We start from the raw sequence: 17,793 nt of genomic DNA on the forward strand, positions 1-17,793 counted from the left end.
TGTTGAAGGTGTCCAGGTTTGTTTATCTCATTAAAGGGCTTTAGGAGGATGTAGCGCATTACTCTTCCTACTTAACTGTTTAATTTGCGTCTTATCACGTTGGGCCAGAAGCTTGGAAGTGACAGTTAAACACAGCAGGTATCAACGAAGAGCGACACTTCCCAGACCACGCCGAGCGCTAGCGACTTCCACTGTCTGGGAATGTGTATGAGAGCACTCACACACATGTTCTCACACACACACACACACACACACACACACACACACACACACACACACACACACACACACACACACACACACACACACACACACACACACACACACACACACACACACACACACACACACACTTGGGGCTTTGTTCCTCTGGGCTTTAAGTAGCTCTGGATTCCGTCTTGCCTCTGAGTAATCAGGCAGCCCTATTTTCTTTTGAATGATGTTTGCGATTATAAAAGCATCATATTTTACTTTGACCAGGAAAGTTGTAAGTGCATTGAAAAAAAAAAAAAAGTGTGTGTCTGTTTGCGGGCAGTGCTCACTTACATGCCGGTTTAGAAGAGAGCGGCTCTCTGGCTATCGGGGAGGATTTCTCATGTGTGTGAAGCGGTTACCATGGCGCGAGAAATTTCACTGCCTTCAGCCGCGTTTTTTATGACTCCTTTTTATGAAGCAAACTGCGAGAGTTTGAGCTACAATGTGGAAAAATGTGTCACATCCACTTGTGAAAGTCTTTAGAAGGATTTACATCGCCGTTTTAAGCCAACTTTAATTCAGTCCTGCCGCATATATTGTTTCGACAAGTTGTTTATTAAAACGATTTGCTCTGGTTTTGTGCATTCTTCTGATTTACAGAGTTAAAGTGACAGTTTACGGCATTCAGGAGCACAATGTGTGGGTCAGAGTTGGACTGGCGATGCGGCGATCTTCAGGCTTTATGTCCGGGAACATTGACAATAAATGGACGTAATTCTGATCCTTGTGCCGCGACTGTCTCTGTGCACTCGGGTCTGGTTTCATGTCGGGATGTGGAGAATGTTTTTGGTGGCTGTGGTTTGCTGCCTGGAGTTCAGATGAGATTATGTTCCACTTTTGGGCGATGAGTCATGACTGGCAACCCATTTTGATTTCATAGATTAATCGTTGCCAGAAATTGTGTATAATTCTCATGAGTTGTCTTAGTTGCAACACTTCATATTTCATAATGTTGTTTAAGAGAGTAATCTTGGAGTAAAGTGGATTTAAATACTGAAACTCTAATCTGGGGAAATCAGTCGTGCAAAGACAGTATGAGGTTAAATACGGTTGAAATTGGGGGTTATAATTGATGATTAGGTTCTTTTGTGGAGGTGTGGATGGGGGGGGGGGGGGGGGGGGGGTTGCTCTGGAATCTCAAGAATGAGGGTTTGTTTAATCCTCACAGAGGATAAATTATTAGCAGCAAAGGGAACCCTGCCGTACAGGACATAATCAGCTCTCAGAGCAGGAGACTTAACAGCTCAGTCTGTGGATTTAGGTCAATTTATCAGCTCGAATGAAGTGTATCATCACCTGTGAGGAAGTGTTTTGTTACCGAGAGTCAAAGGTTCAGGTCTGATTGGGATCCTCTTCCATTCCCTGAACAGACAAACCCAATACTTTATTACTCCAGTTTTCACAGCAGTTCCTAAACGTGCTGACAAAGAGAGGGTAATGGGAACAGTAACAGGAAAATATACTCCCTCGCAAACTGAGAATTCACAGTTGGATGCTGATTGATTTTACACGCTGCATCTTTATCTGAGATGTTTATAAAAAGTCCTCTTTTAGTTTTTAGTTTAACTTGAGTCCATGTCTACTTTAAAAATGTTCCCAGTCCTTGTGTGAAGTCTTTGCTCTTGTCATAGAAGTATTTTTAAGGCGACGTCACCTAAACCGACTTCAATCTCTCATGAAGACTGACATCTTGACTCCCTTTGTAAAAGCTTCGGAGCGCCTGCAGCTTATTATGAAGACGGATTTGCACGGTGGCAGTGACGGTTTTGCCTTTGGACCGAGTACAAACACCGAGCTACTTGATAGACTGATTCTGGGTGAAAACCTGACTGTGATGACGAAAAGTTCACAAATCCAACGCTGTCATGTTCTGATCAGTCACGTTTGGGATAAGGAAGTGTAATGCAGCCCCAGTGTGGAGAGGCTCTAACAGATCTTCCTGTAGATGTCAGTTGCACTTGGAGTAAATGTATTTTTACAAAAGGTGAAATCCTTCTGCGTAACAAGCAGTTACATTTGACATCAGCTGACCTGAGAGCTCATTTTAATTGGTCTAAATCATATTTAAATGCACATGAACACTATTGCATTAAGGACCAAGTCAGGCGTGCAGAAGAGCGTTTGCTTCATAAGCAGAGTTTAGGCCAAACAGCAATATGAGCATTGCATCGGTTATAAAATGGATCAAACAGAACCAGGTTGTTTTTTGACAAAAGAAGACAAAGAAACACTTTAGCAGTGGAAAGAGGGAACAAATCTCTAAGAAAAAGACGATTCCAGTTGGACAAACTTTGTGATAGAACTTCATCATAAATACAAACTTTGTAGCCACATATGAGTGAATAAGATGAGATTTACCGGAAAAGAAGAGGTTGAGTTAAAGCCAATGACGTTTCCCTGCACTGCTTTGAACCGTGTTAATGTCTCTTTGTGTTAAATGGCCGTGAGTCAGACAGTGTGCACTTCTCTAAACTCACTAGGGTGAAAAATTGCCCCTCGAAATGCCCGTTTCCTTGTTTGCGTGAAACGGATTGATTGAATGAGGCGCACAAATGCCTCTAATGAACTTTCGTCGTCTGCCCTTTTGATTTTATTTGACATCATAAATGAGGTTTACAAGTACGACAGGAAACCGGTGCCACTGTGTATTTAGATCAGCTGCTTTCCAAATTGAAACGGAGCTGAAGTGAAACATTTCACCGCGCGGTGAACTGTACCGTGTCACTGCAGTGATACTGATTGGTCTGAAAGCTGCTTTATTTTTTCTCTGCTGTCATTTGGATGTGTTTACCTCGTACCCAAACAGCACTGAGCTGCGGTCGAACCTGAACTTGATGAATGAATGGTGTAACTTATTCCCATCTGACATTAACATTCCCTACATGATTGGCCGTGAGTCATTACGGAGGAAATAACCGAATCAGCTAAAATCCCCGATGATGAGGTGATCAAATTAAAAACATCTGCCACTGAGGGAAACTGATTTTGTCTGCAGTCGGGCTCCTTTTCTTTAGTGGTGTGAGTAATCTGCGCCATTCAGGGGTGGGGGAGAGGGAAATGAGAGCAACCGGGGGAAAGAGGGAAAATACAAAGGGGGGGCGAAGATTTAGTGAGGCCGTAATGAGCTACTGGAAGGGAAGAGCACGTTATGTTGGAGAGGTCCGCCTACGAGCGGACAGCATGGCATCCTGGGTAAACGTGACCCAGCAGTTTGTTGCCGTGGTGATATAGGAGGCCCAAGGTGTCTACACGGACGAGATGGACGCTCATGCTCACCCACTCGACCAGCACAGCTCACATCCAGAGCGAGATCCAGTCTGCCACAGACAAGCCTGAGAATCACATTCAGTCCAAAACAGTTTTATTGTTCATAATCTATTTAAAGGTTTTCAAATTTCAGCACAGTTGCATAAATCAAAAGTTAAATTACACTCAGCAGCGGAATAAAAATGGATCGTTTTCCTTTGTGTTGCACTTAAAATATCAGATTGTATTGTGTTTGCCTGAACTCTTGTTTTTCTGTGGCAGGTGAAGTTAACCTCTATCTCATCCTGATCTTTTTAATCTGGAGACTTCACAGGGCAAACTCATTTTAAAGAGAAATAATCACAATTTACATCATAATTTAATGATGATTCCTGGTGCAAAAATACAATAACGCGCCCCCCCCCAAAAAAAAATCCCCACATATGAGTCTACCTTCAGCTTTATTTGTTGAATCTGATGATAAAAACATCTGAAATCTACTTGACTGCTCTGCTGTTCAAACTATTTCTGCAGCCTTTTGCGTGTTTTTGCATAATTACTGTCGAACTTTGACACTAAAGCGACTTCTCTAGTATCGATGATCATCTCTGCAGCACATAGAGAATCAAAGCAGTTCCACTTTGATTTCTTCTTTGTAATTTTCACATTTATCCCTCACTGTCAAATAAAGCTTATCTGTTTCATATAATGTTTACCTTCATTTATCCTGAAATGTTTCATATGAGAAGATGTTTTATAAATGGACTAAATCAGGTTAAAGGCCAGCTTTATGCAAACCGGAGCATTAAGAGGAAATTATATCAATATATCAAACATTTGTTGAGTTACATTACTGATCATAGTGAAAAGTGAAGATATGACGGAGATCCAAGAAATAAAAGAATAGGACGTCTGAATTATGATTGGTAGAAAATAGACGACTGAGGCGTAAAAGTCAAGTGACTGAAGTCTTGTGTGTGTTTCCCTGTGTGTCGTATCTCCTGCTGCCTCAGAGAACCGAGTCTCTTTCTGGTTGAAGGTTTTTTTTTTTATCCTTGTGAGGACAAAAAGAAGGAAACTCCTCATGAGGAAAAATCATTAAATCTTTCAGTGAAGTCATGTTTCAAGACAAGCGCTGGTTGATTTTAGATCAGCTTTGCAGGAAATGAATGTAAATTGATGCAGTGTCTCTGTTAGGTATGAAAACACGACACAACGTCTGTTTCGCTCTTCTTTTGCTGCATTTCTTCAAAAGTTGAGAGTCACACAATACTTGTTGGTTTTAACCTGCAGCAGATATCACAGTTTGCTCTCATTACAGCGTTCCATGCAGTGCGTTGGATAAATTGGAGGATGCAAGAAAGGGCCCATAAGGGATGAATGAAGTTGTCTGAACTGAACTGGACTAATAAATGCTCTCCAGTTGAAGATCAAAATGGAATTCCCTCACATTCTATGGCCATAATCCATCATATGTGGCGATGGGCGATGGTGGTTCAGCTTAGATGTAAATAATGCATCACGTCAGTGAATGGCCTCCACAAGTCATGTGTTTGTTGACTCCTTAAGCCTTATACATGAGAAAAAACACTGAATGGAACAGGCGAACATGTGCTTTAAGATTGACAATTATCACCTCCATCCATTTTCTCTACTGGTTCATGCGAGGGTCACGGGGGCACTGGAGCCAACCACGTTCTACATTCTGTGCAGGTCAACATGTTATCACAGAAAAAACACGAGAGACACACAATCGATCAATCTAAAGTCACCGGTCGGCCTCAAATGCAGGTTTTTGGACTCCACACAGAAAGGCTGACAACCCCAACCCACGACTTCCTAACATTCAAACCACTGTACTAGATGTAAAACGATAATTGTATGCTCTAAAATTGGATTTAGTTTAACTCTTTCAACTGTTCGGTGGAATGGTAGAACATGAATATAAACACAACATGATTGTTAAGACGACTTTGAGTCCAGTTTAGAATCAGAAACCAGAAGTTTAATCTGATCTGTCATTTCAGATGACTTGATAATCTAATTGGACTATAGTTTAGACATCTAATCAACAAATTTTTGAAAATGTGCTGACATGAGGAGGAGAGAAGCAGAAAAAGTCAAACATATTTCGGGGCTTTTGGGGTCTTTCCTTCAGCACTCTATTATTACGGGTCAAGCCAACATTATTCCAAATAAATGGCCGCTGCTGCCTGCAGGCTACAACAAAGTTTCTATGTACCTGAGTGGATTTCTTTCTGTCAGGAATCACTTAAAAGTCACATGTTGTTTATTAAGATTCCAGAGCAACACTGAAGTTATTCTCGGTCTCTCGGCTTGGCCTCGCTTGTTGTGTGGTTTTAAATGGAAGCACATCATCTCAATCTGCAGCAGGTTCTGATTGTCTCGTCATTCCCAGAGTGCAATCAGCTGCTAATTTCAGAAGCATGAGGTCATGCGTGCGAACCGCGTCTCTGAGCCGATGTTACTGAAGCTGCTCCGCTGAGAGCACGTTTGGTTTCTGTTGCGTGGTTGTTTGCCTCTTCCTGGGAACACGGACGTCAGGTACATATGAGAAGCATCAGGTCCATGTGGAGCTGCCTGTAAAACATAAGACAGAACGCGTAATCAGGCTCCGACCCAAACGTTAAAGGCTGACTCATTAGCAGGGCAGATGGCTCCAGTGAGGAGGAGCAGCCTGTTCATCTCTGACACTGTTTCAGTGGTGCGTGTCCAACACAACCGTGCATGCACCTCGTTCAATTTCTGTATTTTGTGCATCATTTTCAATGAACACAAAGTCTCTACATGTCCACATTCAGATCGCCCCAGCTCAGCGATTGTCTCTTTAAAGAACTTCACGTGTCCGTGCACCAACAGCATTTACTTTGTGAAAACGTAACACCTCTTCAGACCATCTGAGCCAAGTGAGAGAACAGACCCCCGTCAGCAAGGTGTGGGAGACGTTGCTGTGGCAGAACCTGAGCCTCACCTCTATTCAACAACAGAACCAGGGTTTTGTTTGGAGCTTCAATCAGACTCAATAAAAGAGGCACTCAAAGAGAGAAGAAATCCGCTTTTAGAAAATATGAAGTTGTCCTCAAGCACGTGTCCGATGTCCTCAAAACTGAACAGGCACCGTCTAGTGTGATGTGGAGTTTTTAGCCCAGGAAGAGCAGGAATCAGTGATTTAGGATTTATAATAAAGCCACAAAACGGAACTATTATGCATCAAATTAATCAATTAATTAAAGCAGGACTAAAAGACTCCAAACAGTTTGTATTCAATGGGAATAACTAATGAACATATGCATCTATAAATGTGTTTTTAATTATCTGTTTAGATTGACAGTTGCACTGATGCAGGCACTTTAACTTTCAAATTGAAACTCTCATCTATTCATCTAACCTGCAAGCCTGTAAAGAAAAAACAGAATCCTCTGGGAGGTCTTTCATGAAACCCAAAATACAGCTGAGGAAGATCACATCTTCACATCAAAGTGCTTGTCAGCACACACAGGGTGTGTGTGTGTGTGTGTGTGTGTGTGTGTGTGTGTGTGTGTGTGTGTGTGTGTGTGTGCAGACAGGAAGCAGTTCGTACTGTAATTCCTGCTGCAGCTGCTCCATATGGTTTTAACCTCTGCACACCAGCGCATGCTTTTGCAATTTCAGGACGTTACTGTAAGTCTGAGTGCAAACAGCTACTCCAAGACATGTTTTTTATCAGACGTCTCCTCTCCTGTGAGCCCATGATGAACCGATTTTGCAATATTTCAGAAAACATTTGTCTGGTGATGAACCTTAGTGATGAAACCTCACTGTGAGTTCACATTCTTGTATTGTGACAGTGGTTAGCATAGCATTTAGCACTCAAAGTTTCTATGTGGAGTTTGCATGTTCTTCCAGTGCAGAAGTGTTTGGGGTTTTTTTTCCTCCCACAGTGCAAAAGCATCTGCTTGAGGGTGACTGTTGGCTATAAACTTGGTCTGAGGTGTGTATTGAGAGTGTGTGTGGCTTGTCTTCACCTCCATCAATCAATGAGGCACTTTTTCCCATTTTGGCGCCTTGAAATTGATTGAAGGATCCAAGTTATCCCAAAAGAAACCGTATGGTCAGTGGTTGTGGGAAAATGTCTGGAGATTAAGATTAAGATTTTATATTACTTGCTTTAATGTACTTCTGTTATTTCTTTGTAAGGCTTTCCTGTATTCCTTTAATTCCTTTTATTTCTTTGTAAAGCACTGTGAATTGCCCTGTGTTTGAATGGCGCTCTATAAAGATATTTGCCTTGCCTTGCCTTGCCTTGCCTTGCCTTCATATGGGTGAACTTGGTAGAGCGGGTTGTCTTCAAGTTACAAGGTTGGTGGTTTGACTGACTGGCAGCTGTCGTCATTCATGTGTGAGTGTGAATTCTGAGCATGTTATTTTTTTAAGGATCTACAGAAGTCGAAGCTCATCCTCTTACAACATGCCTCCGTCTATTGTTAATGAGGGCGTGCTGTGATCGGACCAGGATGAGAAATAGCTCCGAGTCTCTGCGAGACGATAAACGTGTCAGTCTCCCGCCGCTGCTGGTCTTTGTCGTTCCCGGTGGTTCGCAGGAAGACCTTCAGAGGTGAGGGGTCGGACCTCTTCACCGGGCTTTGCTGAGCCTGTCATCTAGACTTTGGTCTGAATTCCTGTGTGATGAGAGGTGCCGGAGCTTCGGTTACTGGTCTCGGTGTCGGTTTATGGCCGCGGCACAGCTTGGTTTCTCCGGGTAGTCTGGATGCTGCAGGCTGAGGAATGGCTGTAAAAAAAAAAACATTCTGACGCTCTGTTAATGTGGCTTTGGAGGAACGAGTCTCTGTTGTTACACGTAGTTTTAGCATGAGGCAGAAGTGACTGGATCGGTTAAGTTGTTGATTCTCTGAAAGGTGAGAGGAGCTGATTCTTGAATATCTAACTAATCTGAAAAGGGATTCATACCAAATCATCTCATCCATCCTCTAACTGTGGCGTCACCACAGCTTTCACTTGCCTCAATACAGAGTTATTTCTGGAAATGTTCCCGCATTCAATGCAATAGTTTCCAGTTTGTTCCTAATGCATATTAGTGAACTTCTGCAATACTTCTAATTGACTTTAAATGCTCCTCGTCGTGTTACTGACTCCTAGCTACAGAACCTAATTGCTTGCACAAAGCTTTTCTAGGTATTTTGTATTATTACAGGTTATTTTTCCAGTATTTTCTTGCCAGTGTCTCTACTTTTTCTTTTTTTTTTTTTTTTGCTTTAGATGTTTTGCTTCCATAAATCCCTAAATATTCTAGGGTTTCTCATGAAGTGATCAAATATCACCATCTAATGTTGTCTGTGCTCCATTGCGAAGTGAATACATTGAATTGCATGTCTTAGTATCTTCTTTCTGTTTAGCCTCTAGAATCTTGTCGGTAAACAATAAAGCTGTAAGTATTGTGAAGATGGTTGACAAGTTCTGTTTTCTTCTCTTTGTGCAGATCGTGAGGACCAATCAATCCTTTGCACGTGAGTACGACATCTCTTCAGTCCTCTCAGCTCCTCCCTCCCCACACTGGGGGTCACGTCTCTGTTAGACTCAGACTCGACCGTTAATCTCCCGTCCGGTGATGAAGCACCTCAATGGGCTGGAAAATTAAACGCTCCAGAAGAGGATTATATAGTTTCACTTTAACTTGATCTCTGTTCTTGCCCTTGAAACGTTCATATACGTTACTCATACACTCACTGCTGTGAACGTACTTTATGAGAATCATAGCTTTTGGTTTTCCTGGGTGTTTTTCCTCTATAAACTAACCCTTACTGCATCTTCCTCCATGTTTTTCTCCCCCTGACTCAGTTTGCCAGCTCCCGTTACACTGCTGGGTTTTATTTAAAGACTATTTTCAAGTAGCTTTGTGCGGATGCTGGACCACTCGACCGAGCGCCGAGGGAAGTTATGAGCGTGGTCTTAGCGGTTTGCCTTCATCCCTTATGGTAGAGAGTAATTAACTGCCACGCTCTCTCTCTCTCTCTCTCTCTCTCTCTCTCTCTCTCTCTCTCTCTCTCTCTCTCTCTCTCGCTCTCTCTCTCTCTCTCTCTCGGGGGTGTGGTGGCTCCTTGATGCTGCCTGTGATGAGATGAGAGCCGTTACATAATCGCTGGTACATTATGAATAACGCCTCCCTCTGTTGGCACCGTTGAGCTGCTGCATTACAAATACTGGATGAACTCATACAAGAAAACAATCGTGTTATTTTCCTGCTCGTCCAGTCTTTTTCTCCTACGTACTGAATATATGAACCTAAATCTGTAATGCGGCAGCATGAAAACCAATGAACTGACATATCAGCAGCCATATACTGCCGCTTGTCCACTTTAGTTTTTCTTCTAGTTGTTGGAGGTTGCTTGATAACTTTCTTTAGCCTGTGAGTTCTTGTCTTAACACTTAAGACCTCCAGCTTTCTGCTTTTTGTATTTTTTCTGCTTTTTCATGACAGTCTTACAAAATCATATGTTGGTCTAAAATATTTTATTTTTCATTTTATTTCATACTTCTTTCATTTTTGCGACCTACCAGAAGTCTTTATGCAGAAATACACGATTTATGTGTTTAACATTTAGAAAAAAGTCAGAAAAGTACAACCAGGATCAGCTCTGTTTAAAATAAAGAATGTTCTTGAGTTGTGCAACTTTCGCCTGTACATTGTAATATATTAGTTTTTTGTGATGTCTGGTGTAGCATGCTTCACTTCAAGGTGGATTATTACAGAGCGCCAGATATGACATCTGAAGTAAAACTTAAAATTGTGGCCACAAATTAATATTTCAAGGCCAGAAAATATTAATTTGAGGCCAAAAAATATTAAATTGAAGCCACGAAATTGTAATTGGAGGTCACAAAATATTAATTTCAGATCACAAAATGGTAATTTGAGGCTAATAAATAATACTTTCTGGCCAGGAAATAGTAATGTGACACCACAAAATAGTAATTTAAGGCCACGAAATAGTCATTTGTAGCCACAATTTAAAGTTTTATTTCAGACGTCGTGTCTGTGGCATTGTAGGATATAATTTATCCATAAAGGAAATAAAAATAATTCAACTGAAACAGGTGCATATAAGCCAGACGGGGGAAAGCCCCCTCCTGACACCCGGGTTATATCCACAAGTACAGAACAAGGAGCGGTCAGAGAACCTAAAGAATCTCTCACTTAATAGTTGGAAATACTGTTTGAACCTCGCACACATGATAATTACGAGAGAGAGAGAGAGAGAGAGAGAGAGAGAGAGAGAGAGAGAGAGAGAGAGAGAGAGAGAGAGCCTGGGAGGAGACGCAGGACGTACAAAGAGTTCTCAGAATAGACACGATCCAGTTACAATACACGTTTGCATTTTGTCTAGAAGAGAAGTGAGAAAGTTAATCAAGGGTTCCAGTGAGACTTGATGCTTCTGTAAAACCCTGCAGACAAATTGGGACGTGCTCCTAATCTGACCTGTTTCTCCGGGTCGTGGTATGCAGCGCTCGTCCAAGTGGAGAGCAGCAGCTGAGGCTGCAGCTCGCTCGCATGCAGGGGGGCTAATGGCCGGCTCGACTAAAGCCGCCGGTATGTCGTTAGAGGTTGTGTCGCTGGCCCGGTTTGGCTGCTGGCTCTGGATTTCTGGGCTTTGGGGCCCCGACTGTGGGAGATGTGGAGGGCCCTGCCTGGACACGGCTATCATTAGAGACGCCTGGAAACTTCCCCACACCACAGCGTTCTCCGCTCAAACAAATGGATTTAGATCGAAGTGAAACAACAAATAGCCTGATGGTTATTCACTTTATTTGCTCTTCTTGTAAACTGTCTTATTCACCGTTTCAGTTAGTGAAGTGTTACATGTCATTTTCTTCTTGTAAAAAAAAGAAAATGGCAGAAGTAAAGATAGAGGCATAAACAGGGTGAAGTAGAAACAGTTGTATACCGTCTATAAGTGCTTAGAATTCTGTTAACGTTTCAATCTTTTCAGAGATAAAATCCCTAAAACAAAGTTTTGAAGCTGTGGAGTCATGCAAGTCCTGCACGTAGCAGAGTTATATAATCACACTCATTCTTCCAAATCTGATAGTATTTTTTTTTTTTTTCTTCGTTCATCAGTGAGCACATCAGTTTTTCCATGTTGAATATTTCCAGAACGACACTGGACCCTTCTGTTTCTGTTGGGTCCGGCCAGTTTCCCAGTTCTTGCTTTTCCGTGGAGCTTTCAGCAGCTCCACGTTATTAATCAATTTCAGTATCACGACACGAGTCTCTAACTTCAGAAACAAATGGATTTCGCAAGCGAAGCATTGTTACTTAGTGTTTCCAGTCTGAGCCCAGTTTGGAATAAACTCAGACTCAATGGAAACGATGGCGCACACGTTCTGCTTTCATTCCTTTGTTTTTGTTGGTAAGCAGTCGATTCTTGTGCCTCACAAAGGAAATTTCCCCCCATAAAATTAGTTGGGAACGACTGAAAGCCATTAATCACCCGCACAGGTCTTCCAACTGGAACTTCCTCCCTTTCCAGTTTTTCTTTAGTTTTTAATTTAATGTCACTCTTCTCGGGAAGACCGAGATTATCATGTATCTGAACAGTAAAAGGACTTTTTACCTTTTCAGCAGTCTCCAACCACTTTACGTGATAACACAACTGGATACTGAGTGAGGTATTCTAATGTGAAAATCTATTATAAAATGTGAATCATTAAATTTTTTTATTTTGAACATGCTGAACAAGTCACACCAATCAACCAAAGATATTTCACCAAATGAACCGTGAACAAGTACAGCAGAACAATATGATTTTGTTGCAAGTCCGAAAAGGAGTGAGTAGTATAACTCATTAAATCATTTTTTGGGCTTCCACTTATTTAATAATCAGTTCATTTAAACATGTTACAACTATTATATTAAGACTAACTATCTGGTTGCACAAATACTTAAAGACAGACAGGATAGTTGCACACAAGAGAAAAGTCTAGGTACAGTATATATAAATTAAATATATCTATACATATGGAAATATGGGGGGGAAATAGTCAGTAGAATTAATATTTACAGTTTTGACAGTGTAGCAGTGCCAGGACAGTGATATTTACACATTTTATTTCTCAGTTCCTGCTGTTGACCAGACTAACAGCAGCAGGTATGAATGACCCTGCAGCAGTCTGCCACTGGGGGCGCTGGTTAATGCCCCCACAGTGTCGTGGAGGGGATGAGAGGCGTCCTCCATGATGGATTCCATCTTTGCCGGGATCGTCCTCTCGCCCACCTCCTGCAATTTACACACATTGAAATGTAGAAATATACGGCATGTAGGCACATGTCCTCCTGAACTGACTTCCACTGTTTATCCACCAGTCGGGTCTCACTTCGTCACACTCTGCTTGAGGTTTTTCTTTTGCTTCTGTTTGTTTTCAGAGGTGAATCGGGCGCCGGCAAGACCGAGAACACCAAGAAGGTCATCCAGTACCTGGCCCACGTCGCCTCCTCGCACAAAGGACGCAAAGACCACAACATTCCTGTGAGAAACCCTCTGCGCACATCTGTCCCACTCAGGTCTCAGCCACTCTGAGGCCTCCCTCCCTCGTTTCCTCTGAAATTATACCGCCTTTATTCACTTTGGATGAAAAACCGAGTAGTCTTATTGCATTGTGTAGTTTAAATTTTAAAGGTCTGACCGAAAAGCCGACGAGCGTGAGAAGAGCGGTACCGCCCTCATACCTGTGCTTTAGATAAATCCTGCAGCCAGCGGCAGGTCAGGTTAGTTTAACACAGAGGCTGGAAACAATTACCTTTTGACCATTTATTTGCTCCACACAAAATTCATGTCATTGTTGTGACACGCAGGATGTTTTTGTAGCTTAAAGCCTTCGTCACCATATAGTCCAGTGAAAAGCTGCTTAATTAAATTAATAAAAATGAATAAATTATTGAGATTTAGAGGTATAAGTAGGTGTATTTTAGTCAAAGCTATTATTGCATTAATAAAGACGTTTCATCATCTCGCTATTGTTTTATTTATACATCAATATGTTGAATATCTATAATATTGGTTCTCAAACTTTCATGATGAGCATAATGCTTTTTAAAAAACAATGAATTTCAGCCTTTATTAGAGGACGTCTTCTCATCGCACATTTCCTTATGTGGTCGTCTGGTTCAGGACAGTTAGAGATGAATAAAATGATCATGCTGGTGTCAAATTACAAGCATTCAGAAGAGACCAAAGTTAAACACAGGGAATGATTTTAAGTGTTAATCTGGAATTCTTCAAACTGATTTTGCACGATAAATCCTGAAAAGTTCTTCTCGTGAAGAACATGTCCCGGTTTTGTTCCGTCTCCTTAGCATAGTAGCGTTGATGATCAGGTGTCATGAAGTCGTGTCCTAATCAACATTAATGTCACTGCCGACGCTTCCTGCCTCCTGACGCCATTCTGCGAGAGACTGGCGTCCTGTTTCCTGTGTGTGACGTAAGCGCTTCCAGGTTGTAACACTTGCATTTGTTTATCCATAACAAACAGCCCGAATCTCCCAAAGCATTCAAGTTACAGGCAAGTGTGTCTCCTGCTTACTCCCAAAAATCCAATGAGATGTGTGTGTGTGTGTGTGTGTGTGTGTGTGTGTGTGTGTGTGTGTGTGTGTGTGTGTGTGTGTGTGTGTGTGTGTGTGTGTGTGTGTGTGTGTGTGTGTGTGTGTGTGTGTGTGTGTGTGTGTGTGTGTGTGTGTGTGGTGCGTTTTTGTTGTTTGTGTGTATTTGCATGCGCCTCCGCTCTAAATCTCTGTTGACAGACTAATCTAAGCTTCTTTCTGCATGAGGTATTTGTTTGTGCTGGCTCAGTCTTCTCACATGATCATTTGAAACCCAGTGAATCTGCCGTTAAAGCCGGCCGGCTGGTGATAATAAAAAACACTTTGTTTAATCGGCTGGCGCAGGTTCATTCAAACAGTTGAGTTGTTTCGTAAGACGTGACTGTCAGTCAGAAACCTGCTGACCTCCAGAGTAATGATGAGAAGTCCTCATAACCTCACTGTGTTGGTAAAATTGAAGAAATGAGACCAAAGCCGCACTGAACATCTCTCCTCCTAATTCAAGTTTGACATCTAATTGAGATAAACATTTAATATGATGACACAGGGGGTGAGATCTGTGGCATTTCTGCTCGTTTTCCATCAGTAATGTCCTTCCAATGCATGTGTTTGATGTGAAAAGACGTTTATTTGATGATATCGAATACCGTGGCCTCACTCGGAGGTTGCAGATATTAACTCAAGAGGATTTTGCCCTAACACGACTGAGCGTCTGTGGATGTGAAACTCAATTTGCCCTAATTCCATCTTCTGTTTCTCGTCTACAAAACCTGATATTTTCTGGCTCATGTCGCCTCGGCTTCATTCATCCAGAAGCTATTTTTCTTCCCCTGCTAAACCAACACCTGACGTCTCCCTTTGCGCCGTAAATTTAATAACTGTCGGAGCAGAGGGAATCTTATATGAGCTCCGTGACCTGCAGCGTTGAGCAAAACGCAGCCGTGGGCAGAAGCCCGTTTAATTCGCTGCGTGTTTCGTTATCTGTGCGGTGAGGAGCTGTAACTCGGCGCCCACAGAGCGCCGTCCTCCTCCGGGCGGCTCTTCCCTCCGTGCTACGTTACAACTGCTCCTGAGCGCCGGCCAGAGGAATGTAGAGGCTGAAGGAGAGCAGAGGTATCGAGCAGGAGGGGGAGAGAAGAGATCCTGTGTTTGTTGGTTTTTTTTATTCTCTACTGAACTAATAGGTGGAAACCTGCTGGTATCATCTGAGCACAAAGGCTGGAGAATCTCTTGAATTCATTCGTTTTTATTAAGTATCGCATGTGTGGCATGTGAACTTATGTCTGATTTTCCAGAGGAATGTAAAGCCAGAGATTGAGGAGATATGGTGCAGGGTGGGGGGGTGAGGGGGGGGGGGGGGTATAAAGGGGCAGAAGTTGAGGTAAAGCAGACCAGAGGGGGACCAGACTTGCATAATTCCTCACAATGAGGAAGAGGTATGGGAATGCCATTTATGCAGGAATGCTCCACATTATACAGCCCATGAAAACTAACAGAAAGACATTACATAGGAGTGAGAACCGCGTCTGTCAGCAGACGAGGGGTCATCGGGGATCTCCCGCATTTAAGTTTCAACACATTCAGACCGACAGAGCCGAAGGCATCAAGCTCTCCTGTTCCCAATACTGATGGGGTTTTTTTTTTGCAAATAATCTTGCCTGAAATCTCATTTCCATATGTAGCCCATATGTGCAATCGGAGATGAAGCCTTGTTCTCAGACTTATATCAGAAAAGCTGGCGTCCTTCTTGTTTGCTGTTTGTTGTGTCGGTTGTGTTGAGTTGTTGCTAGCACATTGGGGCCAAGACACACTTGAGAAATCACCACAGAGGGATCCTCAGTTTTTCTTTTCGTTTTCACACTTTGCTGCAACAACTGGGATACTGGATCCAAGCTTTTCCAAGTTTTCTCTCAATTGGTCGACTCTGCAGTTTCCTATACGCGTTAACAATCACGAGCACGATTTCTTTCATCTTGATATGTGTAAGCAGACGTGTCCAAGCTGATCAGTATTGTCATTGTATTGAAGTTTATTTTTATGGTTTTTTTATGATTTTAAATATTTTAGCAACATTTCTTAACTGAGCAATAATAATAAAAGCAATAATAGTTCTATTCTTGTAACTTAAACCAGTTTGCCAGTTTGAACCGTCAGCCGAACACTCGCTGACTCTGGTCGCTATGTTAACGTTTCCAAATCTGATACAGATACACCACAAAAACGAACATAGAGTGAAAGAAAATTTTAACTCACCATAACGCCAAATCAATGGGAGCCCTGAGCTTGTTTTTCTGCGCTCAAGTGACTGAGACGTAACCGAGAGAATCCGGTCATTTTTCAAAATAAAAGATCGTTTAGACACAGATGATACGTAAAACGGAAGTACTTATTTATTTCTTGTGCGGCCCGGTACCAATTGATCCACGGACCGGTACCGGTCCGCGGCCCGGGGCTTGGGGACCACTGCACTACACCATCTAGTGGTAGAAAGTGGTATTACATGACTAAAGCCAACTGGCACTCGATTAGTCTACCTTTGCTTTTAATATATTTTTTGTACACTATGTATATATGTGTCAGATAATGCCAAAAATGTTGTTTTTATTTCTATTTTTTTATCTTACCAGCAACTTGAGAAACAATGGTTTTGTTTTTAAAACTTTTAAAAAAGGGTTATAGTGCCTCTCTACTCCATCTAGTGGTACAAAGTGGTATCACACAACCAGAGCAAGCTGGGGCTAGTTAATCAGTCCGTTATTTCTCTGTGTTTTCAATTCACAGTGCATAGATCATTTGAAGATAATAATGCTATTACTGTTGGTTTTAAAATATATTTGTACTTTTCGTATGTTCTAAACAGAAAGTAACATTTGTCATTTTACTAGAAATCATTGACAAAGGTATTCGGGACAAACGTGGCTTGTGTCAGCAGTACATACACTAGATATGTTTTAGATGATGCCTTTATTCATTCCGTCCTAAAGCACATACAGAAGGGTGAAATAAATGTGCAGCAGTGGACGTTTCTGTAATGTTACTGAACCATCAGGCAGTCTGTGTCAGCTTTAAACTTCTATACCAGCAGGTAGTTCCTACATTTAATTACTTACTCATTTCCTCGTGGGCTGCAGAGTCCAGAGACCCTCGGCCGTCTCCTGGCAGGGCGCACTTTGCAGTGGGGGTTATTTTTGCACCACTATTGCCCTGGATAGAGAAGATTGTGTCATGCGTCGAGGGATTTTAGCGTCGAGGGGTTTTTATAGTTGGAAGGAAGCCATCATCACCATGGTGGTATACTTTTTGGGATACATAGGGTACACGATCCCCACCAGAGGAATGCGCAGGCAGGAAGAGAGCTTCTCGCTCACCATCGCCTCACTGCAGGATGTGCAGCAGAACATGTTCAGCATCGTGCCCTTGTGGTTTCACGAGTTCAGTCAAACTGTTTGGTTGTCTTGGCCCCTTAAACTTGTCGAGTTCCCGTGACAGAAATCACATTGTGCTGCAGCTGACTGAAGGTAAAGCCAACAGAGCCGTGATGAATTGTGGACTGTCTGAGAAATGACTTCAGCATGTTGACTCGGTTACACTTTCCTGACTTTGACTCTCCAGCTTGTGTGTGTCCTGCTGGCCGACAGAGAAAAATGTGATCCATAGCGAACAAGAAATACTTAGGGTAT

General features: G+C 42.3%; 1 protein-coding gene across 2 annotated transcripts in view; it reads left to right on the forward strand.

Annotated features, from left to right (window-relative positions):
• The window catches only part of LOC308124166 (myosin-10), a 65,144-nt gene that overhangs the window by 25,160 nt on the left and 22,191 nt on the right, over positions 1–17,793 (forward strand). The window contains exons 4-6 of one of the 2 annotated variants that reach the window (XM_080487026.1): positions 8,999–9,026; positions 12,941–13,043; positions 14,047–14,076. In XM_080487026.1, coding sequence (XP_080343152.1) covers positions 8,999–9,026; positions 12,941–13,043; positions 14,047–14,076 — 161 coding nt within the window. The remainder of the gene's footprint in view (positions 1–8,998; positions 9,027–12,940; positions 13,044–14,046; positions 14,077–17,793) is intronic. The other variant, XM_080487027.1, reaches the window with a different exon arrangement.

The sequence above is a fragment of the Lipophrys pholis genome (genome assembly GCF_963383615.2).
Source record: "Lipophrys pholis genome assembly, chromosome: 19".
Taxonomy (NCBI): domain Eukaryota; kingdom Metazoa; phylum Chordata; class Actinopteri; order Blenniiformes; family Blenniidae; genus Lipophrys; species Lipophrys pholis.